The sequence below is a fragment of the Nicotiana tabacum genome, chromosome 12 (assembly GCF_000715075.1).
Source record: "Nicotiana tabacum cultivar K326 chromosome 12, ASM71507v2, whole genome shotgun sequence".
In the NCBI taxonomy this organism is placed as follows: domain Eukaryota; kingdom Viridiplantae; phylum Streptophyta; class Magnoliopsida; order Solanales; family Solanaceae; genus Nicotiana; species Nicotiana tabacum.
Genome location: NC_134091.1, coordinates 49461864 through 49487524, shown reverse-complemented (window position 1 = coordinate 49487524; position 25661 = coordinate 49461864). Strand labels below are relative to the sequence as shown.

The window sequence follows — 25661 nt, the reverse complement described above, 5'->3', positions numbered from 1 at the left end:
CTAATCAAGCTGAGTACAAATAAATGATCGATAATTTGCACTCTAGTTGGTATTAGCTCCTATACCTATACTCTTGTCTCTTTAATATTTAATATTGGCAAAATTAGTAGCGCATACACAACTGGTATTACAAGTAATGTTAATCTATTATCATAATTCAAGTTCTATGCGATTTTAGTTTGAGGTCGTAGAAGTTCAAAAACTTTATTTCTCGTTCAAATTGATGTTTAGTTGACATTATTTTCAATTAGTGTAAGTATATTTTATGCATAAGCAAACAAAATGTTGTTTACATATATGTATTTACGGAATGTTTTTTTATAGAACCCTTAAAAATTACTTATTGCATTGAGTAAATAATACGAACCTAGGAGAGTAGTACTAATTTTTGTAAAAGACAAATGATATGAACGTGAGAGAGTATTAATTTGGTCTAGAAATCACAATAAAACGTAAATTTCCATGAAAATGAACCCTAAGCCCCTAACATCAATACCGCGTTGGGAACGTACATTGTCTCAAAAATCATAGAAAGGGGCCAGCGAAGCCATAATGGCCATCATTTCACTCGCAAACCACCACCCCTAAATTCAATTTGTCTTCTTTCCTTCTTTTTATTTATGCTTTCCTTCTTCTCGGGGAAAAAAACCTCCTCGATCAGCCGTTTGCTTTCGTAAGTTGCAAAAAACGCCTCTTTTCATCATTCGCAACTCTTTGAATTCGGACATTTCTAGAAACCTCTCTCTCTCTCTCTCTCTCTCTCTCTCTCTCTCTCTCCGTACGGGAAGCAATTAAAGCAATCGATCTGCTTTCGGTGCATCCAGCAATCGATCGGCTCTTATTCAAGGTACGAACTACAAACGTTGCGCGTAATCGCGTGCGCTGCCGTGTCTTTTTGTTGTTATTTTAATTTGGCAATCGGTCGTTGAAGTGATAATTTGTGTTGATTTAGTCTTGGAAATGATGTTTCGATCGAACTAGAATTGTCTAATGTGTTTGATCTTTGAGTTTAATTATTATAATATATTTATTTTCCTATCCCTTGATTTTTGTTTAATTAATTAATTTTGATGCATTTGAAATATGGAAGTGCTAGTTGATCTCTGGAAGTTGTTACATAGTATTATTTAGAATTAGAGTGAACTAAAGTGCTAGTGTGCTTATTGCTTCTGAAGTTGTTCAGCATTTTATTTTTTAATTAAGCAAGATATTTGGTTTATGCATATTTCGGAGTCTGAACTGTACTCAGATGCATAAATTTGAGGTGTATTACTCCTCGTCCAATATTGTACAAAATAATAGAACTCATCCTGTGGCCGCAGAAAAAAATTCAATTGAAATAAAATATAAACAAGCATTTTTGCTATACAATTTTTCTAGTTTCTTATAATAAAAATAGAAAACTATGGAAGTAGAAAATCCGAACTGGTGATACCAGCTAGAAGATTAGTGCTTGCTAGATGACTCGTAGTATATCAGAAACATAACCACTAGAGTTTATTAGAGAACCCCCAGCGTTAGATATTCCATAAAGATAGAGTATTGAAATATTATGGACTCAAACAGAGCATTTACGATACTAGCTAGGGGATTGAGATGTAGTTGTAGTAGTAGTAGTTGTTGTTGTTCTTGTATTATTAAAAAGTTTGCATCGTCAGCTGCTAGAATGGATGGAAAGGAGGTATAAAGGAAGCGAAAAACAACAGTCTTATGGGACGATGCTTAAAAGCAGGGGCGGAGCTAGCCTTGAAGATACGGGTTCGGCCGAACCCAGTAAGGCAGTAACTTCAGTTCAAACTCTATATTTATCTTAAGAAATTCATTTAAGATGTACAAAATACAAATTATCAATTTAGAACCCGGTAACTTAAAAGGATAGAATCCCGAACTTATAAGCCTCAAATCTTGGCTCCGACTCTGCTTAAAAGGCATTTTTTAATCTATAAAGAAAACCAGAAAGTGCATATTTATTGAAGATAAGGGACAATATAGATTTTACTGAACAGTATGGCTACTAAGTAGACATTGTATCATTAGCCTAAATGCTTCTACGAGGCTATTACTTTCTCTCTCACTGCTTTTCTTCTTCAATCATTTGAATATATCTTCTTTTTAACTTGTAGAAAATGGATGCGGAGCCTACAAAAGATCATGATGACGTTGCTGACACTGAACCGGTCACTTCTACGGATAATGAAGCAAAGACCAAAAAGAAGAAAAAGAAGGGATTTTTCTCAAGAATGTGGAATAGTTTATTTAGATCCGGCAAAGATGATTTTGAGAAGAGATTGCAGCACATTTCCAAGGAGGAGGCTGCTGTTATTGCCAGAATAAATAAGCGATCTCAAAATTGGAGAAGGATGAATAGGCATCTCATTATACTTTCTGTACTTTTTGAGGTAATGTTCAAACTTCTAGTGCATGTCCTGATGTAGAAAATTAGAGTGCAGATCTTTTATTCTTATATAGATTTACCTTTTTCTAGGCTTTTGAATTGGTTGGTTTTTTTTCTGTACGTTCATGGTCGTTCGGATTTTGACATACATTCAGTTTGTCCAAACACACTTCACAAATGGTGAGGTCATCGAGTGGAGAGCAGTGGCAATTTCTATTATATGGTTCCCTAACTGGCAAGTTATCTGTGTTTAAGAGGAAATTACTGCATCTTTCTTCTAGTTTTATTGCCACAACACGGTCATACTTCTATATTATATGCATGAAAGTTCTATTGAATGAGCTAGCCTCCTATCCGTGTATAGGAGGAAACTACTGCATCTTTCTTCTAGTTTTATTGCCACAACACGGTCATACTTCTACACTAAATGCATGAAATTTCTATTGAGTGGGCTAGCCCTTATCCTCAGGGGCGGATGCAGCTTGTTGGTACCGGGTTCACATGAACTCAGTTCTTTCGATGCGGAGGATAGTTTTTTAGGTAAAAGTTATTAAAATTACAATAAATACTAGATATGGACCCATAACTTTAAAAGTATAACAGGTTCAATGCTAAGAACCCCTAGAGCTTAAATCCTAGATCTGTCTCTGCTTCTCCTTACAAGGCTACATTATATCTACTCCTTCAGTCCTATTGAAGGAGTAAAAAAATGTTTCCTCCTAATGTCCTAGTATGTTATCAGTCTCATTTCTTTATTCTGATGGTCAATTTGAGCTGTATTTTGGAGTGAAATGGAACATTATTGTTTTGTCTTTTGATAGTTAGATATTTAGTAGTTTACTTTTTGATCAGTGTTATCAAAAGGCAAAAAGCGCAAAAAAGCTCTAAGGTGTGTTGGGGCTTTAAGCGCAAAGCGCAAATAAAGTGTGGGCTTTGAGGAAGAAAGGCGCAAATAGAGTAAAACTACAAATATGTATGTGTAGTCCAAGACTAATATCTTTAAGCATGAATACCAAATATATGGACAAAAAAATTGAAGAGAATTTACAATAAAGTAAAATATCAATTGTTTAGTGTCGCCTCTTCAGGATCACGCTTATTACGCTTATTGGCAAAGAAAAGCATACCTTAGCGCCTTGATGACAACATTGAAGCGCCCGTTAAGCGAGACGAAGCGCTCTACGTGTTTTGAGCCTCGCTTTAGGGCTTAAGTGCGCCTTTGCTAACACTGTTTTTGATAGGTAGCTAGAAATTTAGGAATTACACCAGAATTTCTAGAAGTTATAGATGGCTTTTAACAAAATTTTAACAGAATGTTTTTCCTTTGACAAATAAATATTAAGAGAATGTAATGCATAACTTTGCTGTTTTATGCTGCAGTCTAATTTTATAACTGTGAGCTGGGTACTTAATGGCAGTTGTGATGGAATAAAAAACGATCTAAGTACAGAAATCTAGTTGATGGTTTTTCTTTAATCTAGTTAATTTTTCATTATTATGTTGAGCTTAGGTGAAGAACTATTTAGTTCTCTGACGGGTTATTTGATAATCCTATATGACACTATTATACAGTAAACACATCTGATAAAACATGAGGAAGATGCTGTTACAAATCTGGTTGAATGTCATTCAACTAATTAAAATGATTTGACGTGTAACTGAAAGTTGCAAATATGAGTGGATAAGGGTTTCTTCGAGCTAGAATTTTTATTTTTAGTAGTCAAAGCACACTGATTAGAGAGGGTTGCTCTAGTTGAAAGCGCCCTGCACCTCCAGCCTTGAGGATAATTCGAGTCACCAAAGGAGAAAAAAGCGGGGGAGGGTCATTGTTGACTTCTGGGGAAGGGTTCTGGGGGTAGTGTGGAACTGTATATCTGGTTTACCAAATAAATAAAATGATTTTAAGCATACATCTTTTTAGTTGAATGGGATACTTTCCTTTTGAGTTCCATTGGATGAATTTGACATGATGTAAAGAAGTTACAACATAAATCTTTTTAGTTTATTAGGATACTTCTCATCTGAATTTCAGTTGATGAATATAGCATGATGGTAAACAAGTTAAAGCATCCATCTTTTTAGTTTGTTAGGATGCTTCCCTTTTGAATAATGACAAGTGTATTAGGAACTGGTAAATTTTAATTTACTAAATTAAAATACTCGCGAAATTTTTATTTTTAAAATGAGAAGTTTTACCAGTACTATTCTACAGATCATAAAATTCACACTTGTAATTACTTATGTAGGTGATTATGTAGCTAACCAATAATCAGTGTTCATCCTTTTATGTTATATGTGTTCCAGACTGCTTGAGTTGCTTATTTATCTTATGGGCGTGGTATTGTGGCAATTTCAATTTTCAGGTTATTGCAGTGGGCTATGCTATCATGACTACAAGATCCCTTGAGCTAAACTGGAAAATGAGGGCATTGCGAGTTTTACCAATGTTTCTGTTGCCTGGGTTATCCTTCATTACATATTCAACACTTGGAAGCTTCACAAGGATGTGTAAGTAATTCATGGTTGTTAGCTTACCAAAATTGTCATACTACTCATTTCGTAGTCAAATTGTTATACCTCATGGCTAGGAGATATTGTTTTTCCCATCTTCTTACTTGCTTTGCTTGCTGGTGCTGATTGTGAAATTGGATTTTGATGTTTATGGGCAAAGCTGGGAAAAAACAGAGAGATGACCTGGTTATTTTGTGTATTTTGTGCTCTAAGTTGAAGCTACAGTTCAATGTTCATAACTTATTCTAGCTGCCTTGGGATCCTGCTTTTAGCATTTGTGGGTGCTTTAACTTGGGTAAGAGAATATTTATGTGGTATACATGCTAGAACCAGTATTGTTCAAGTAATATGTTAAGCTCGAAAAATTAATTCCCTGTTGCTTACATATCAGTGTCTAGTATCTTGCCCAAGTAACAAAATTCTGTAAAACGAAGTTTCACAAGAAGGCTATGTTATAAATAACTGTCTAGGTAGGCAAATCTATGCTCATTATAGGGTCAGTTGAAGTTCTGGCTTCTTTAGGTACATTATATTGATTTTCTAGATGGCTAGAAAGAGCTGTTTTTCTTCTTTTTCCCTTTGTCCAATAGATAATGTTGTTTATTGCTTAACTTTCTTGCTTTTATCAGAATTGTTTTTCTGAAATTTGTGTTCTAGACCATGCTTGACCTGTATAGAGGTAGAGGTGATTGGTTGGTATTTAGGGAAGGGATACTTCAACTGAAGTATTTGAGTTGGGTTGAACTCCTGGCTTCATCAGGTATATTTTCATTGATTCGTAATTCGTTGGCTAGGTGGCTGGACAAGTATTGACAAATACACATGCACGCACATGAGAGCGCATTAATATAATATATCTATATTGTATGCTGTGATACATGGATCTTCCACTTACTGTCATCGGCTGGTTGCGATATGACCCCGGAGTGTGTGTAGGATCCGTGCCGGACCTGTCAGTCAAAGGAGGGGTTGTTAACTGAACACAAGGAAGAAGGAAGAAAAAGGAATGAGAGAAAGAAAAAGGGATAGAAGGAAGAGAAGGAAGAAAACAATAGAAAAGAAGGAAAAGGAAAGAACAAGTGAAGAAAACATATTGTTAAATCGCGAAGTGAGGAGCAGTTCTACTGCTGCTGCTGTTGTTGCCGTCAGTTTACAATTCGAAAGCAGTCTTTCGAACATAAAAACAAGGCGCAAGCTAGGGTTTCATTTTCAAAGCTGCTGTTAGGTTTGACTTAATGGGGCAGATTCTTTTTAGTTGTGTTAAATGGTCCAGGGTTAGCCCAAAACCAGAAAACACACTGACTGAATAACTTGTTTTAGAACAACTATATTTTCTTATGTGGGACACTTATACAATTTATTTTCTGCCACAAACAAGATTCATATTCTAGTTATAAACAAGCCCAAGAAGAATAAAGTAAGTTGGAGTAACCTTGGACCACATAGCTCAACTTAAAAAAGAAATAAGTTATATTGAACACCACTGGCCACTTAATAGATAGATTCTAACCACATTGTTAAACAGCAAAAAGATATTTTCAACAATTTTAAGTAAAATGACAATATTTAACATTAATTTGCAGTATCTCCGCTACCACGCCTGTATCCATATCCATATCTCTAAATCGTAAAATTTAAGAGAAAGACGAACCCGACCTGTAGATCCATACCTGTATTGAATACTCACACCTTTGTCCTTGTAACACCGGCTTATATGTATTATTAATACGTTGTGAACTATGTGAAATGCATTGAATTGATATTTCTTATATTTTCTGCGTATGCTTTTGTGTTATCGGATATTGCATTTTTGTGTGGTAAGTGCTAACCCTGTTTTCTGGCCTACAGAAAATATGTCTGATTGGACATTAATTCGGGGGGTATGGACTACTATTTTTGAAGTAGGCATAGTGGTGGAGGAAAGCATGAAAATGAAAACAAACCATGAAGACGCAGAATTGATTGGTAACTTGACCGTAATAGAAAGCTAGTGGCTGTAGAAGCAGATAAAACTATGATTTAAGTTACTTCTAACCAAACTTACTAGTGAAAAGCTTATGTATAATGTCATATGAAGCCCTGATTATTTGGACGAAGCTATAATAGCACATAAGAGCTCATACTTTAGCTTTCTCTGGTTTTTTGTTTTAGTCTCAAGGACATTTACCCAAATGGTTGAGAGTAAATCTGATCTGGCTTTGTGATTATTATGTCAGGATTTCAAACAGCATGGGAATGTCTATGACCCATATTTTTATATCACCTCAAATGATGTTATTGAAAACATCATCTAAAATTTAATATTTTACAGTTTGACGTTGATATTTCCTTTTGGTTTTGGATTCTTCCTATTTGTCTATTCAACCTTGTGGTTTTCACTGAATTTGACATGTCCTCCTTGGTCATGACTCCCTTAAAAGAATAGTGTTTCTTGTCTCTCATTTTTATAGCTTATCCTTTATGTGTGTCCTTGCAGGTGAACGCAAGGACCAGAAAACTTTGGAAAAGCTTCGAGCTGAAAGGCAAGCCAAGATTGATGAACTCAAAGAGAAGACAAATTACTATATAACGCAACAGCTCATTCAGGTGATAGCCATATGCAAGTTTTTGGGCTTATCCAAGTTCTTCACATATTTAATCATGAAGTTGCTGTGATCAAAGAGTTCTTTTGTATTTAAACAAAAAACCATGAAGTTGCACTGTGGAAGACAATTAAAATTTACTCCCTCTTTTGTCCTTGCCTCTATGATCGTTTTCCAAGAACCTTTTCTTGACAAATCCCAAGTGTGAATGACATGCACGATATCTCATTGTTGAATCTTTTGTGTAGAGATATGACCCCGACCCAGCAGCTAAGGCAGCTGCAGCCACTGTGCTTGCATCCAAGCTTGGTGCAGATACTGGCTTGAAATTTCATGTGGGGGATGATACTAACCTTAGTGCCCCTACTGGAAAGAGCAATGATGTAGAGGTTGTGCAATCTACTGGACTGAGAAATAGGAAGCAGGGCAGATCTAGTAGTCCAGAGAGTGCAGTACTAGATCATCATGAAGCAGAAATGCTTCAACATGCACAGCTTGAAGGTTCTGGTACGATGCAGCATCAGCAAACAGTTGTTGAGCATTACAACCCGACAGGTTCCAGCACACAAGATGGAGGATGGCTTGCAAAAATTGCAGCGTTGCTTGTGGGGGAGGATCCAACCCAGTCTTATGCACTCATATGCGGCAATTGCCATATGCACAATGGTAAGAATTAAAGAATTTTAGTGATCATTAAGCCTATGAACTGTGGACTTCACGTAAAGAATGATAAATAAGTAATGGCATTACTATCATTTGCAGGGCTGGCCAGGAAAGAGGACTTCCCTTACATAACGTACTATTGCCCTCATTGCCATGCCCTGAATAAGTCTAAGCAAGTTGATGATCGTGGCTCTGGTACCAGTACCCCTAACCTCGGTTCCACAACTGCTGTGGCTGATATTGATTTGGTCAAACAAGGTATTGGATCCATTCCGGATAACATATCTGCATCAGCAAGTGGCAGTCCAGTAGCAGCTCCAGTGGCAACTGAAGATGAGAACATAGTTTCCAGCGCTTCTAACAGCTAAGAGATGGTGAGTTTTGAATTGAGTCTTGCAGGCGAGTGCTTTTTCTCCCTATGTGTGTAGCGGGTTTTTCTTTTCTTGGTAATGTGTTAACTGTTGTAAACATAGTAGAAAAACATATTTTGTGATTCATACGGCAGCTTCTCGTGGAAACCTTTCTACAGGCGCAATATACCTCAATTTCCTCCATTTTGTATTCTTTTTTTTTGTTTGGGAAATATTTAGGCCATCAGCAGAGCTTTATGAAATTTTGTGACTGCAGCGTTTGCAGTTCCTCTCACGTGTTTTCTCTTCTTGAATCATTTGTCTTGTACCTTTTCCTACATAAGTTGGGATGATACGTTATCCAAGTGATCTTTCTAATTCAAAAGCCTTTCCCACTTCCTTTTTCGCTTGCTTGATTATTTGTTTTTGCCTTTACATATTCTCTTTTCTTAATAATCATTGCCCTTCCATCGGTCTTATTGTTTCTCCTGAGTATGTTGTGCTGTCTAGAATATGTATGATAAATACACAAAACCAAGTAAAGTGTAACAATGCCAAGATAATCTGTTCTTTAAACATACGAGCGAAAACACAATATGTTTCATAACATCGAGAGAATTGTAGTAGACTAGAGTAGTGAATAAGCGACTGTTGTGATTAGAAAATCCTTTGTTGCGACTTTCTTCACAATATCCAATGAGATGTCAAATGAAAAACCTTTGGAAGCATTAAAGCACCTCTTGGCTTACTTTAGTTAGATGAATTCCAATAAAGAATGCCGACTCAAATAGGCTTAATACACGTGTTAAATTTTTGTGTTTCATCGTCGCACCAACTTTTTGGTCAAAACGCCCAATGATATATAAAGACGTCAAATTAAAAATCTTTGGAAGCATGTAGGCATTCTCTTAGCTTACTTTAGCTGGAGCTAACATACTGCACGTCCTTAAGATCAGTGAATGCTTAGGCAATTGGATTTGGTTCTGGAAATGTGTGAAAAAATAAATTTAGAGAAAAATTGTGTCTTTGGGTTACCTTTTAAACCATTTTATTCTGATAGGTTCAGCGGGTGGAGATCCCCTCCAGTGAAATTTGGTCAAGTATTGTTCAATGCAATTGCCGATATATGCCATGTGTACACTCAAATAATTCAAGGTTGGGATTCATTTGGTTATTAAACAAATAAAAATGGTAAGAAAATATTTAACAAAAAAAATATAAGAAAATTTAACACTAACGGCAACCGTTTATATGGCCTGCCATGCCATCTTTCTCACTCTTAAAGCTACACGTAGACACCACCATGATTTCATAGTGAAACCTAAATATATATGTGTTGTTCTCAATTTATTTTTGAAGAATTAACCCAAAAAGCTGTTTATCTAATTTTTTTTAAAACAAAAAATAACCGACGAATGCATAATATATGTATAATTCATTTATAATATATGTATAACTGTGTATAATCAATGTATAATCTATATATACCGGCTAGAAAATCTCAATTTATTTTTGAAGAATTAACCCAAAAAGCTGTTTATCTAATTTTTTTTAAAACAAAAAATAACCGACGAATGCATAATATATGTATAATTCATTTATAATATATGTATAACTGTGTATAATCAATGTATAATCTATATATACCGGCTAGAAAAACGTAAACATTGAATCTGTCGGCAATAATTAACTATAATATATGTCCACTTAATCTTTTAAACAAAAAAATAGTCAGTTAATGTATAATATATATATATATATATATATATATATATATATATATAAATAAATAATCAATGTATAATTTATATATACCGACTAGAAAAATAAAAATTGAATATGATCGGCTTTTTGTATAACAAGCCCTTTATTTTTATTATTATAATTTCTTATTTTTTAAATAGGTCTTTTCATCTTTTCGAAAAGAAATTTGACAACACATTGAAAGACAAGTATCATTTGTTTCATGGTGACACAAAAGCTTTTGATTAATGAGATTCATTTGAGTTGTTTAAATTTCATAATTATTACATAATATTTTATATGTTAATAAATGTGTGCATTAAAAAAAAAAGCAAACTTCATTTAATATCTACATGATGAAGAAGAGAATAAGAAATTCGTGCATGTGCAAAAGTCTTAAAACAAAAAGGTTCATATGCAAATAATAGAAATTAAGTAAATAAAAAATATTTGATAAAAGCAATTACATTAAGAAAATATAATTAATATTACCGTCAGCAGTTACTCGAATATAGTTCTTATAATTATCCTAGACACTATTTATTAGTCAAACATATGGAAAAATACACATGGTGGGCCCATGTGTAGCTTTAAGAGTGAGAAAAATGGCATGGCAGGCCATATAAACTGTTGCCGTTAGTGTTGAATTTTCTTATTATTTTTTGTTAAATATTGTCTTACCATTTTTAGTTGTTTAATAACCAAATGAATCTCAACCTTGAATTATGTGGGTGTACACATGGCATATATGGGCAGTATAGAAAAAAAATAATTTAAGCATTAACTTCATTATAATAAGATGTTTGATCTTTAGTATGAAAACCTGCAATACTAGTATAACCGTTTCTTGTATAAAACTCTACATAATTAATAAACACAATACACGCAATAATCCATGTATTACTAGTACATTGTTTAATTTCTTATATTAAATTCCACATAATTAACATACAAAACTTACACAAGAATCTATGTATTATTTTATATGAAATAATTATATAAAAATTAAACTAGTTCTTGTCTTTAGTATTAAAATATCTATACCATTCCTCTATCATTATTCTTCAGATAACACTCTATATCATAATTTCTACCTAACAAGTCTATAAAGCAAAGTCAAACGATCTCTTACTCCCTCTTTCAATACTATCTTTGAATATGACCTTTTCAAATATTTTTAATTGATCATGATTTATATAATTTGTAAACTTTCTAAATATATATATTATCCTTTATAACAAAGTTAAAAATCAACATCCAAATTCACACAAAAATGTGTTGTTGTACTCCATAATACTATTCAAACTCTTAATTAGTTGGACTTCTCAAGATTTCATAATACTTTACTAGTCAGTCACGAACATAAAGTTTTAATTCTAACTCCCCAACGTTGAGAAAATGACAAAATGGTTCTTTATGTTTGGGTGGGTTTAAAGTGATACTTTAAATATAATTGTGAGCAATTTATGTCCTTTAAGTTTGTTAATGTGTGCACATTTAATCATATTTATCAAACTATCGCCGTTAGATTTAGCGGGAATTGTGAAAGAAAATAAGATTTAACACGAACTAACATTAGGTGCAGCTTTTGCTATTTATGTTTTTTTTTTATATTTCTAGAGTTTAGTATAACTTTTTAAACTTCACTTTTGGAATTTTAGTGAGTTGTTGTTATTGTTGTTATAGTACAATTGTTGTCATTTTAATTTATTTCTAGTGTTTTGTATAGTTTTTACTGTTGCACCTTTTGGCATTTGGCGGATCTTGGTTAATTTTTTTTTCATGGCTCTTGTTAAATCTAATAATTGAAGTTTGCTTAAAATTTGTAGTTAAAAAATAATTACTTTTGGCAAATTTACAGAATCAAAACAGCTCAAAAATATACTGAAGGGGTCACTTTAAACCTACCCCAAACATAAGGGATCATGTTTGCCATTTTGTCCCCAACGTTCTTTCTTCTTTTTTTCCCCAAACTCCAAGGCGTTCTTCAACTCCCTCCAAAGATTAGTTGAGATCTTTTTTTTCTCTTCCTGATTTTCGTCGCAAAAACAAGATCAAATCATCAGCAGAATTTTGGATTTCTAAGAAAAGATGGTATTAGTAGCAGCGGTGAGGGAGTATATCAATCGCATGTTGCAAGACATTTCTGGGATGAAAGTCCTCATTCTTGATTCTCACACGGTTTGTTATTTTCTTTCCATTTTAAAGATAAAATTTTGTTTTTTTCTTTGTTTGTGTGTTGTGTGTTATGTGTGTGTCTTTAATTTAATCTTTTTGGTGTTTATTTCGTTTTATTTAATTGAGATGGGTATGAAGGTTGTTATCTGATCCGATAAATGGGTAAGAATCCAATTTGAAATTTCTGGACTGAGAAAATAAGTTGACTGAGATAACTACTTTAAAAAGTTGCCTTTTTGAGTAATAAGTCTAGTGATCTGACGCCTTTCTTGGTTTGAATTAATGTGTAGTTACAGATTGATATTAAATGGGTAGCTTAATGAAATAATCTTGAGCTCAAAGAATGAAAAAAAGAATTACTGGGAGCTTCAATCAGTCTATCAACAGAGGCAGATACAAGATTTTAACTTTATGGGTTTAGGATCCCACTAAACCTACTGATCATTTGAATACTGGGTTCAAAATTTAACACTTGTACATATTTAGTAGGTTTCTTAACACATATAAATGGTCAGAGCTAAAGCTATTGGGTTCGGCTGAACCTACTTCTTAGATTATACAACTGCCCATGTCTATCAGCCAATCGACTAGTTCTAAGTACCAACTTAGTTGGGCTAGCTATATGAATTCTTTGGATCAAATCTGTATTTATTCAGGTTCATTTCATTTAATACTAAATATTTTGTCTTTTAAGCCAAATTAGGAGTTCTTTAACTAGAGATTCGCTGAATATCATACTTATCCTACAAAGTTATACAAGTCTAGCCAAAATGAAAGGACTCCTTTTTCTTAGTAAGTCCAGCTGATTTCAAGAGATTGTAGGTCTTTTGAGACAATTATCCTCAATATGATTTTAGGTCTATGGGATATCCTTTTAACACCTTCAATCATCTCAACAGACTTTAACTGGAAAGGTTGGACAGGGAAGCCAAGCTCTATGAGCTAACAAGATTGTTATCAATGTGGTCAATGAGCACCCAAGGGTGTGGTCTAGTGGTCAATGAAGTGGGTGAGAACCATGAGGTCTCAGGTTCAAATCCCAGCGGAGGCAAATACTAGGTGATTTCTTCTCATCTATCCAAGACTTGGTGGATAGAGTTACCTGGTACCTGTTGCTGGTGGGAAGTATCCTGTGGAATTAGTCGAGGTGCGCGCAAGCTGGCCCGGACACCACGGTTATCAAAAAAAAAAAATGTGGTCAATGAAACACAAAAGAAAAAAGGAAATGCTCATTGCTCAGGCCACGTTGCGAATTTTATCTTTGAGGGTATGGGTAGATTTGGAGATGCAAACGTAATATTAGTAATTCATAACTCTTTAGTTTTTTTGCTTAGTACGTCCGAAAAGGAGATGATAAAATGAATAGTGTTATCATCGGTTGTTGTAGTGGTGGGGTCTGGAGATATCATTGAAGTGATTGTAGTAAAGCAAAGACGAGAAACCCTTTCTTGTAGGTGGGCTGATGCAGTTGGACAGGGTAATTAGACTTTCGACAATGTTTGCACACCTTATCGTGTTAGTTTGTGCCAGAGTAAGCTTCTGTTTTTGAATTTCATATTGGAGAAGCCGTTTTACTTTCAAAGAGATCTAAGCTGCTGTTTATGAAATCTGAAGATAGAGGATCATGTTCTCTTGATCTTGTTTCTTACTGGAGTAGATTTGAGCATGATTTGGAAGTTCAGAATGATGCATGCCTAAGGCATCAAAAGATACTCTATATAGCTAGAAAGGCATATCAGGAACTTATTTAATTCAGTCACAGCTTGCATTTTTGAAAGGATGGAAGGAGAGGAATTATAGATGTTTTGATGGAAGAAGTTAGACCAAGGAGAGCTTCAAGTTCAAATGCTTATAGTTTTTGGTTTTTGGTGTAACTCGAAGCTCTCATTGATATACATATCTTAATGGATTTTGTTATTTCTCTACATAAGTTGGGGTGTGAGTAGACGTCTGTACTTTAGTATAGATCCAGCAACCATTTGGGGCTAACTTTGTATCTAAAATATGATTACTTATCAAAAAGAAAAATGAATGTGGATCAGATGGCCCATTTGTCTAGTTGTCGAAGTCTTGCCCGATTCATGTGTTTTGAGTGTGTTTTTTATGAACATTGTTTTGAGTGACATGGGACGGAATTCCATAACTGAAATCTTACTGGAGAACTAGTACAGTTTCAAAGTTTTATGATACAGTAGCAGTGAGTGCTCTCTTCAGAACAGTTAAATTAAGAGGCAGCAGGGAACTGACAGTTGCCTAATAGATGAAAACTCGATCAATTCTTTTCTTCTCAGTTCTGTTAGCTTTGTCTTATATGTATTCCCTCTTATGCCTAGCACTAGAGCTGTCAAACGGCCCGGCCCGGTAGTAAGACCGGGCCGGGCTGGGTTGGGATGGGGACCGGACTGTGCCGGGTAGTTTTTAGTACGGGTTAACCGGACTGGTACAACCCGTTATGGTCAAGTCACATGGGAACCAGTTAACCGGACCGGCCCGGGCCGGTTCAATGGCTATTTTTTTAATTTTATTTTATTTTATAAAGTTGACGATTGTTATACAAAATACAAAAAAAATAAATTAAATAAGCCCGGCCCGGTCCATTAGACCCGGAACCTTTCCGGTTAAATTTTGCACTGGGGAAGCTCGGAACCGGTAAACCCGGTAAAAAAATAACCGGAACCGGTCCGGTAACGAAACCGGCCGGTTCCCTTTTCCTCAAGCCCTGACCGGCCCGGCCCGGCCCTTTGACACCTATACCTAGTACTGATGACTTCTTTTCTGGGGAAAGCTGCCTGTTCCAGGAGATATTATGCAACCAACTTTTAATTGCCCTTGGTCCATAGGAAGAAGAAGAATAGAATATGCTTTGCATGTGCAGCAGGGTGGAAGTTAGTTCTCTAGATAAGGGTGTATTAGGTGTGGAATCAGGGTTCTGGAAGACGGTCTGCTTTGGATTTTAAGTTGTTTCCATTTCTCTTTTTTTGTATCAAGTAATGACTTAAGTTGTTTCTGCTTCTAGTTAGATTTTAGCAGTTGGATACATCAGTTTGTGTGGGGTGATATTTTGGAATATAGTCGTCTACGGCATCTATGCACTTTCCGCTTCTACCTATTTGTGCCTTTTCTTTTTGTAGTTAAGTTGGTAAATTATGATCACAAATGATGTAATTCTGTCTTACTATCAAGTAAAAGGTGGCCCAGAATAATAATTAATCTTGTTGGATTCTTGAGATGTTAGGCGTAAGTTTTAAATGATTATATCTGCAAAATTTCTTTTTGTGTTAATGCTATTCTGTGTGGGATTGCACTGGGTTTGTTGTTGGTGTTGTTGTTGCTATTCTGTCATAAATTGTGGTGTTTACTTTTTGTTCTTAATGAGCAGGTTAGTTTTGTTAGTGTTGTGTACTCTCAATCAGAGCTCCTGAAGAAGGAGGTGTTCCTGGTGGAACTGGTAGATTCTATTTCAATGTCCAAGGAATCCATGTCACATCTTAAAGCAGTTTATTTTCTAAGACCAATATCAGAGAATATTCAGCACATGCGGCGTCAACTGGCTAAGCCAAGATTTGGAGAGTATCACCTTTGTAAGTGTATCCTCTATAATTGGACGGCACGGGGAAATCTGCTAATAAATTCAGGCTGTATATTAATATATTTCAGAAGAACATATCAGTGTAAAATGCTGTTGTCCAAAGTTTCTCAAGGATAAAACATTTAATATATCCTTCTTGCTGCACAGTTTTCTCCAATATTTTGAAAGATACTCAACTTCATATGTTAGCCGATTCAGATGAACATGAAGTTGTCCAGCAGTTGCAGGTATGTTTAGAATTAGCATTTTCTACTGTTTTAAGAAATTCTACTGTTAGAATCATGTGCATTTGAAAAAGGATATTGCATAATGTGGAAAAACATTAAGAAATTGTTGCTGATAACATCTTTCTATTGGAGCTCTAAAAATTTGTTGTGGCCTGTAACTTGTTTAAATTGTTTATTGAAACTAGACATTTGCTATGTTACATGATTATTGACGTAATTTGCAGGAATTTTATGCAGATTTTGTTGCGTTGGACCCTTACCATTTCACGTTAAATATGGCCTCAAACCACATGTATATGCTCCCGGCAGTTGTAGATCCATCAGCATTGCAGCAATTTTGTGAACGAGTTGTTGATGGAATTTCTGCAGTTTTCCTGGCGTTAAAGCGAAGGCCTATTATTCGATATTCACGGACATCCGATATTGCGAAAAGAATAGCACATGAAGCTTCTGTAAGCACACCAACTGTTTCTTTCTTTTTCCTCATGTTGTTCTTTGTAGCCTATCAAGTTCTATTATTAGGATTATTACCTCTCTTGCTTGAGGTTGAATGTGTAGTTGATTTCGGATATTTCAGATTGGAAAAGTAAAAAATTGAACACAATTTTCTTCTGTCGATATTGCAGAAGCTGATGTACCAGCAAGAGAGTGGTCTTTTTGATTTCAGGAGAACAGAAGTTTCTCCATTGTTGCTAATAATTGATAGGAGAGATGACCCCGTGACTCCACTGCTTAATCAGTGGACCTATCAGGTATGGCTAGTCTGTAAGTTCTCTGCCCTTGTTATTTCTAACAGTTTGTGCCTCTTCTGTACTTCTGTCATTTCCATAAAATTGTGTGTCCCCCTCTTCTTCAAGTAACGTTAGTGTGTCACTTTTAAAGTAATGCTGCTCATTTGTGCTATGTGCTTTTACAGGCAATGGTTCATGAGTTGATAGGTATTCAAGATAACAAGGTCAACCTGAAAAACGTTGGCAAATTGCCAAAAGATCAACAGGTTAAAAGTTATTTCCTCTTGTATCTAAATACTGCCTTGTTATCTTTTCCAAAATAATTCATTACCTGTTGATTCTTTATGATTTTAGGAGGTTGTACTGTCATCTGAGCAAGATGCATTTTTCAAAGCTAATATGTATGACAACTTCGGAGATATTGGAATGAATATTAAGAAAATGGTGGATGACTTCCAACAAGTGGCAAAGAGTAACCAAAATATCCAGACGATAGGTTTGTATTTGCGAGCTTGTAGCTTAACTTTGGGTTGTACAGCAAGTGTTTCTGTTGCAACTCCGACATGGTATTTTTCTTCTAAAAAGAAGCTTCTGTTCATAAGGCTTGCATTTTTGCAGAGGACATGGCTAAATTTGTCGACAACTACCCGGAATACAGAAAAATGCAAGGCAATGTTTCTAAGCATGTGACACTGGTTACGGAAATGAGCAAGATAGTTGAAGAGCGAAAACTCATGTTGGTTTCACAGACAGAACAAGAATTGGCTTGCAATGGTGGACAAGGGGCAGCATTCGAGGTAGCCTAGTCCTTCAGTATTGAAGCATAACTTTCTTATCAGTTATGGAAAGTAAATGTGGAAAACTAAGTAGAATATAAGGAAATTTTTCGTCTAGTCTTCTTCTCTGTTTTCTACTTTTGGTGGTTATTTGGACTAAGTTTTACATGCTAAATTCCTTTTTTTTGATAAACTAGTTTACATTCTGAAATTCGTTTGATTGCGTTGAAGATGTAACTAAAACCAAGGTCACTCCGTGTTCAAGCAACAACGATTTTCTTTGAGTTCTCCTTTGGAACTTCGTTTGAAATTATTGTTTTAATGAACAGATACTGCTATTGTAAACTAAATCTAAATGAGTTGTTCGTGAGAGGGGAGGAGGGAGGAGGGAAAGAGATACTTATTGTTGCATGTTATCACTTTTGAAACCATTATTACACATGATACGCGCAATCGTGTATAGACAAGTCCTGGATAACAAGAGCTTAGGGTGTATCAAGTAAACTTGCCGCCTAGAAAGATAACCAGCGGTTTGATTCAGTCGTGAGCATATGTGCTCTGAACCGAGGCATGTACACTTCTGAGTTGGTGTGTTTGTTGTGGTAAAGGGTATATTACTGTCATCAATCCTCCTGATCCTCTTGGGTCCCAATTTTTACTTATACAAAAAAAAAAAAAAAAAAGCGGAGAAAAAATGGAGTATCCCTGTCACGTCCCACCCTCTTGGTGAATGGATACGCTAAACTATGAAGCATGGACATGAAATTTAAGGCCACGTATGTGTGTTGGTCATGTCTCAGCTAGCAATGTGCATGAAAATTATATGTTTCTATGTCTCTTATTATTTTTTGTTCACCTATTTGAAAACTTTTAATGATCTAAGAGCTTTTTAAAAGTTCCTCTTGGGTTTATTTACCGTGTTTTTGTTGTTAGGCTATGTGTATTACTTATAAAAAGTGATAATTAATATTACATAAATTATAGCATACTGTCTAATATGTGTTGTGTCATCTTTATGAGTTTAAAATTTTTGGGGTTAATCCCTCCCCCAATCCCCTTTGCTTCATGGGACAACTCTGTTTTTTTAAACTTTCCCCCCTTGGTGACTTGAAATCCAATTTCAACAATTTTGTGTCTCGGATTCGACTCTTGCGTCCCTATCCATGCTGTTAGGTGTTACACATTGATAGTGTCATAAATATAGAGTTGTATTTGCATCTATTTTGTGATTTCCATATATAAAGTGTCTATTCAAGATACAACACATGTGGGATGTATTTGAAATCTACTTTTGAAATTACTAATATGTCAATGAGTTCTTTGGCCATGAACAAAATTGTCGCACAACCTTGTATATTGTTGATTCTGGAAATGATACAAGTTTCTGTACTTCCTGAAAGAAAAGAAGAGGTAACAAATTTGGTTCAATCGCATACTAGATTGTTTAATAAATATTTTCTACCTTTCTTTACTAAAATAAGTCATGTACATCACTGGTATGTTTGGTGGTAATGTTTTCTGATAAGTTTGCTGCATTGATAACTTTACTCTTTTTCCAGTGAGTTCGTGGCTTAAATCTTGACGGAGGTTTAGTGCAAAGTAGTCTGTTGACATTACTAAATATATGCTATTGGTTCCCTGGTTGGAGAGACTTTGTAGAAGCAGGTTCCAAATCATTGAAACATGCTAATTCCATTCAGATATCTGGGAAGCAAACAATACAGTGGGATGACGGCTCTGAAACTGAGCTGATTCTCATGTCAGATGCTCATAATTTAAATTGTATTGACATGTCTGATATTGAGCCACAAATGTTAATTATATCTATATACTGTTTTGACTTGTCTTGTACTTAGCACTAGTGACTATAAGATTTGAAAATCAGTGACGACGATCATTTTGGGTATAATTTCTTTTCTAAATTCTGCTACGTCTACAGGCTGTGACAAATCTATTGAATAATGATAATATCTCTGATATTGACCGCCTGCGCCTCGTAATGCTGTATGCCTTGCGCTATGAGAAGGAGAGTCCTGTTCAACTCATGCAGCTATTCAACAAATTGGCATCTCGGTCGCCCAAGTATAAGCCTGGAGTAAGGAGGATTACTATGATTGTTGCCTTTTTCAGCTTCTTTTTTGTGTTAGTCTTGCTATCTTGCTCTGTTTGCTTTTATTACCTGTATCTTACAAATTGTACTGCCTTTGCCCATTGTTTCTCTCCCTGTGAAAGAGTGAAAACAAGATCATTAGGACCTCACTCGGTGCCTTCTGTAAAGGCCAATTTTTCTTTTAGCTAGCAGTTAATGTGCTTTATTCTCTTTGTTGATTGATCTGATCTGTCTGTGGATGCTCAAAATTATTGCTCCTGATGGTCTTCAAAAATTTTACTTTTGTATTTATTATGTGAAGATTATACAACATTCTTTAAAAGAGAAAAGTAGGTTATTATGTTTAAAAGAGGAAAAACAACAGCATTCTTTACAAACATGGTTATTATGTTTGATATAAGTAGGTAAAAAGTCAGTAGTCTTGTTCAGTTCATGCTTGTTGATTATAGTTTATATGTAGGTATTGGCATCAAATTGTGTTTTCTTCTATTGTTGGATTGATTGTTCATGTGCGCTTGATATTACATTGACAATTTCATTTGACAAATGAAATCATTTTTATTTTGGACTTTGGTTATGGTTTGAAGCTAGTGCAATTCCTTCTAAAGCAAGCAGGAGTTGATAAGAGAACTGGGGACCTGTATGGGAACAGAGATCTCCTGAACATTGCACGTAACATGGCTCGTGGTCTTAAGGTGCGTCTAGGAAGTATAATTCTTTACTTTTTCTCTGTACTATTAACGGAATCCAGAACTTTATATAATCTAGAATCGTAGAAACATCTCAAGCATTCGTATTTGGAAAATGAAAACGTCACTTGAGAGACAATTTTTTTATTCCTTAAGCAATGGATGTATTTTTTTGTTTAATACTTGTATGATGCTTGCAGAGAACTTAAAAGGTCAGTGATAGACCTATTTTTCAATCTTGTAAGTTCATTTTTTTAATTTCACACCAAGTAGGTTTTGTATGTACATCCATTTGTATTACAAGCACACATTAAGCATTCAAGCAATATGCAGAACCTTCTATACAATTAGGAATTTCCTGGTTATACAAAGGTGTAATATAGACAAAAGGCTGCTGTTCTCCGTAATATGCTTCTGTTTGTTTCTAATACTTCTTTGTCCGCCAACTTATTAACATTTCTGCCACTGGTTTTGGGACAACTCTTTATATTTTGAAAACAGTATAACTCCAAGGCAAAACGACAATGTACAGCAGGTGATCAGTGTCCTCGCCATGTTGTTTGCTGAAACAACAACTACTAACGATAATACATCTTCTATTTCTTAAATTGTTTGCTGATGAAACAGCATCACACATTGCACTAAAAGAATCCACCGTGCTTGGAATGCTAGAACTCTCACAATGGTTTGAGCTGAAGCATCTCACAGATGATTTTTCCCAAGTTAAAATATCCTCCTTCCTGCTATGCAGCCTCTGGAAGAACACCACCTCCTCTTTAACTTCCCAATCCTGTAGTCTTTTAAGAGAAGAGATACATATTACATCCCAACTAGCCTGTGACTTTCTCTTTTTAGTAACTCTGCCATTGGTGATTTCCCTTTCTCTTGAACAGAGAATTAAGTTTTGGAAATCATCTTAAATGTGGTATTGCCATACCATACATCAAGGCAGAAACATAGTTACAGATTCGATTACCATTGCCCACCAAAATGCCAATCAACTTTGGAAAACCATGTATATGTTGGTCACGTCCATATTCCTCATAAACGATCTTTGTCCACCTCTTCAATTGACTTGCGCAATTGGTTTCCTCTGATTATAGCGATAGTATCAGCCTAGTCACTCTTGATTAATTAAAACTATGTAACCAAATTAGAATCTAAAACTTCATATTGCTCTAAATAAATACTAAAAAGTTCAGCTACTTCTTAACTAGAAAATTTTAAGAAGTTGAACACAAAATGCTTTTCTGATACTTTCCTTTCCCAGAGTTATTATGCCCCCCTCCCGAAATGATTATTACTATCTTTATCCAACACCTTGTAGATGAGATTTTAATGGCTTACAGTTGATTTTTGTCACAGGGGGTTGAGAATGTGTATACCCAGCATCAACCTCTTCTATTCCAAACCATGGAGAATATCACCAGGGGGAGGTTGAGAGATGTGGACTATCCTTATGTAGGAAATCACTTTCAACAAGCCAGGTCAGTCACTGAGCTGCAATGATATTTCAAATTTTGTTTCAGCCTTTTCTCTAGTTTTAGTGCCCCAAGAGAAAGAGTAAGAGTACTCTAGCCAAAGACTTGTTTTATTTGCAAGACCTTGACAGTTTGACATAAGAAGTGCAACTACTTTCTATAAATAATTCTGGCATGCTCAAACTCTTTCTCGTAGTAAGTGTTTAGTTCCGATACTAAAGTCACAGTCTATGTTGTGATTGAAATTTGTAACCTAGCTATTGTAGCAATCGACAGCTTGATGCAGCAACTGAGGTGCTACTATCTTGATTTTATACGTTTTAAATAGGAATCAATAGATTTTCATTGGTGGTTATGCTAATGCTTTGAAGAATGTTATTTTGGTAAACCAACAATCAGTACCACTTTCCTTTTGACCACTAATTCAGACTTTAAACTAGACTCATGGGATAACTTCAAATTCAGGCAGTTCTCTCTCTTCTGCCCATTCATCCAATTTAATCAAGTTATCTAGGATTTCGGTCTTCCTTTTTCCAATGAGCCAAAGCAATATATATTCCATTCCTTTGGGTTCCTTTTAACTACTGTTGGTGTTTTGGCTAACAAATAATCTAGTTGGCCATCTACTTTATATGATCTGTACTACTTCTGCACCAACTCCAAAAGTCCTTATCTTTCAGCCACCTATTTTGGAACTTGAAGTATGAGCTCTTTTTTCCCACTGTTCACATTGTATACAAGTGCATTATGATTTCAGAAGACCCTAGGGTAAGGCCCATAGTTTTAGAAGCTAGACTTGTCGTCCCATTAAATGGAGGAGGAACTTGTCTATTGTTGACTTCACCCCGAATCTTGCCCCTCTTGTCCGCATAAATTTTCCATCACACAGAGAGTCAATTAACTCCATGTCTTCTACATATTCTGAGAATTGCCGCATGGCTACATTAAGTTTGAATTCAAGGCGTCTCTCCACCTCATGGCTGATTAAATTGAAATCTCACCAATGGTCCTTCATAACAACTTTTGAAGGTAGTGAATTCACGCGACAGCTCAAACCTTCCTTCACTTCTAACGGGCCCATATACTCAGCGAGAATGTGATACAACTGCACTGTTATGGAGTGTACTCCATACACTGCGTCTTTGCATGATCATAGCCTTCTGTACCACCACCACCAACAACAAACCCAGTAGCTTCCCACAAGTGGGGTCTGGGGAGGGTAAGATGTACGCAGCCTTACCCCTACCCCTGGAAGGGCAGAGAGGCTGTTTCTGATAGACCCTCGGCTAGAGAACGACTGAAAAAGAAAAGATAATTGCAACAAGTAGGAATAACTGCAAGATGAAATAAAACATAGTTCACGCATTTATTTGCACTTATTTGTCGTACCAATCCCTGTTCATTGCTCGATTTTGATTTCCTGTAAACAGAAAACATTTGTTTCCCCTTTGTGGACCAGCATTCTCAGAATTCTTTGTTTACTCCTATTCAACCCCCTGAAATGCCAGCTAATTAATTTTACCTTGATTTATCCTTGGTGTTCTTTATGCCGTTGCCTCTTCCTCTATTTTCCCTGTCACGGATGACATGAAACTCTCTTTTTCAATTTCCTTATCCCTTTTTCCTGGGCTTTCTGCCACTTCTTTCCTTGCTTAACATTCTTCTTCATTTAATCTGACATCTGCACCCCTCCCTTCAAGATTCTATTTGATGCAGATGCATGCTGTGTTCCTCCTCCCCTAGGCAAGAGAGTTTCTGGGATGTGTCCCACAGGATCAACTCTGCCAGCGCAGGTCATTCAACTTTGGGACGGTTTCAACCTTTAAAATGTTTACCAAAACCAACTCCAGCTCCTGCTTCGTCCTTTAATATTTATTTTTTGGGGTGTTTTTCTCTTCGTAGTTTTTCAAAACTTTGGTTTCGAAATCAGTTCAACTACACTTGCTAGCCACATTTTAGGGTTGAAGATGAGTTGGAACCTTGACAAAAATATTATGGTGCTTAAACAATTCATGCAGCTAAAACAACCTTTATTGTTTGTCATATACAGGCCACAGGAGGTGGTGATTTTCATTGTTGGTGGGACAACATATGAAGAATCACGTTCAGTTGCTCTGCAGAATTCTACAAATTCCGGGATTCGTTTTATACTCGGTGGTTCTGCCCTTCTAAATTCTAAGAGGTATACTGTCCCCGGCAAATAAAAGACAATGTGCTTCTTGTACAGCCTCTTTTTGTACGAGAAAAACTATATATTATTCGTTTGGCTCAACTCTAACACATTTGGGTCCTGAAGCTTCTTGTTTCTATCAACTTCAGGACATGTTTTTTTTTTTTGGTTATTCCTGTTCTTCTCCCAGCTACATTAAGTTCTGCACAAAGGTTTCTTTAGTCTTATTTATTCAGTTAGCTGATTTCTGTATAATGTGTGGTGGAAATGTAGATTCTTGAAGGACCTTGAAGAAGCCCAGAGAATCGCTCGTACAAGCACCAATATGGTTTGAATTTTGGACTCTACAGTACCTTGTGAAAATCTGAAAATCTACAATGACAGGTAAAGTCCAAGTTACGCTTACGGTCACTATAATAAGCATACAACTTTTCAGCAGTGTGTTGATGATGACACTAGCTTTCGTGTTTAGTCTAAAGGGGGTGTTTGGTTCCGGCAGAAGTACATAAAAGAGCTGCGCGTGCTGATGAAAGTACCATAAATACATTTTGTAATCATCTTCTTTCACAGCCTCCATTTCCTGAGACGGTTTTGAGACCTGCTCATCTGTCTTGCCACTTTTTATCTTCTCTAGATTTGTTGTGTACATGTAATATCCTCATATTCCTGAGATCCTTTTTAGTGTTGTATTCTTGTAGGATTTCTGGGATTCTATGAGAATAATATTCTAGACTTAGAATTATTTGAGCAGCTTTCCTAACTTTTATTTGAAATCACACAAAGCTTTCCTGACGGTAGCTTAGTTGTTGTTGTTGTTGAATGTTTCTTTGTCCTTTGACAGCCTTCTTTATCTTTTGATATATTCTTAAAATTTGCCATACCATTCTCATTGCATGCCATCTTTTCTTAATTAGTCTACCTTGATTTTCTTTTAAAATAATTCTTAATTAGTAAACTGAACTGGGAACACTGTCAGGTTAGATAACATATTCTTGCATCAATCCAAAATAGTGGTAGATACATAAAATTAGTCTGGTAAATTTTGAATTTTTTAAAATTATAAATTTAATTGTTTGCTAATTTTACGAGTGAATTATTGAATTAGAATTCCCTTTTTTGTAGGAACTATAAGAGCTTCATTTTTTCAGAAAATTAGAATTTGTGGACATAAACCTTTGCCTTTCTTTTGGAAATCCAATGATATCACTATGCTTGGAGATATTGTTCAAAATGTCAAAAGTTATGTGACAAATACATTTTCTGAAACTACTAATTTAGGACTATAAGTTACTCTATAGTTAATTTGTCTCGGCTCTTTATATGTAAATTTGCGAGTAAATAATTCTATATAATGATTTAGCTGCGAATACAATTCTTACATTATAAAACCAAACACTTCGTGTCTTATGTGTAATGTAAATGTACATTTAAATATAATACATATCTCAACATTACATTGCCAAGCA

General features: G+C 35.4%; 2 protein-coding genes across 5 annotated transcripts; both read left to right on the top strand.

The window, feature by feature from the left end:
* Positions 1-477: 477 nt before the first annotated feature.
* On the top strand, positions 478-8796 carry LOC107766754 (uncharacterized protein At2g24330). 2 transcript variants are annotated; one of them, XM_016585595.2, is made up of 6 exons: positions 478-847; positions 2124-2399; positions 4759-4903; positions 7383-7492; positions 7737-8154; positions 8251-8796. In XM_016585595.2, exons 2-6 carry the CDS (start codon positions 2127-2129, stop codon positions 8517-8519), a joined length of 1215 nt encoding a protein of 404 aa, XP_016441081.1. In that variant the 5' UTR covers positions 478-847; positions 2124-2126; the 3' UTR covers positions 8520-8796. The 2 variants fall into 2 exon arrangements, with proteins under 2 accessions (XP_016441081.1, XP_075082559.1); XM_075226458.1 differs by lacking the exon at positions 478-847 and adding an exon at positions 1696-1773.
* A 3398-nt stretch (positions 8797-12194) lies between these two features.
* On the top strand, positions 12195-24931 carry LOC107766753 (vacuolar protein sorting-associated protein 45 homolog). 3 transcript variants are annotated; one of them, XR_001643779.2, is made up of 14 exons: positions 12195-12425; positions 15802-16003; positions 16159-16238; positions 16463-16690; positions 16865-16990; positions 17155-17235; positions 17324-17465; positions 17588-17766; positions 19685-19840; positions 20443-20550; positions 21910-22031; positions 24076-24207; positions 24469-24579; positions 24668-24931. XR_001643779.2 is itself a non-coding variant. In XM_016585594.2 (13 exons), the coding sequence occupies exons 1-13, from the start codon at positions 12336-12338 to the stop codon at positions 24527-24529; spliced, it is 1707 nt and encodes a 568-aa protein (XP_016441080.1). In that variant the 5' UTR covers positions 12195-12335; the 3' UTR covers positions 24530-24650. The 3 variants fall into 3 exon arrangements, 1 of the variants encoding a protein (XP_016441080.1); XR_001643780.2 differs by having other exon boundaries at positions 24675-24813; XM_016585594.2 differs by lacking the exon at positions 24668-24931 and having other exon boundaries at positions 24469-24650.
* Positions 24932-25661: the final 730 nt, after the last annotated feature.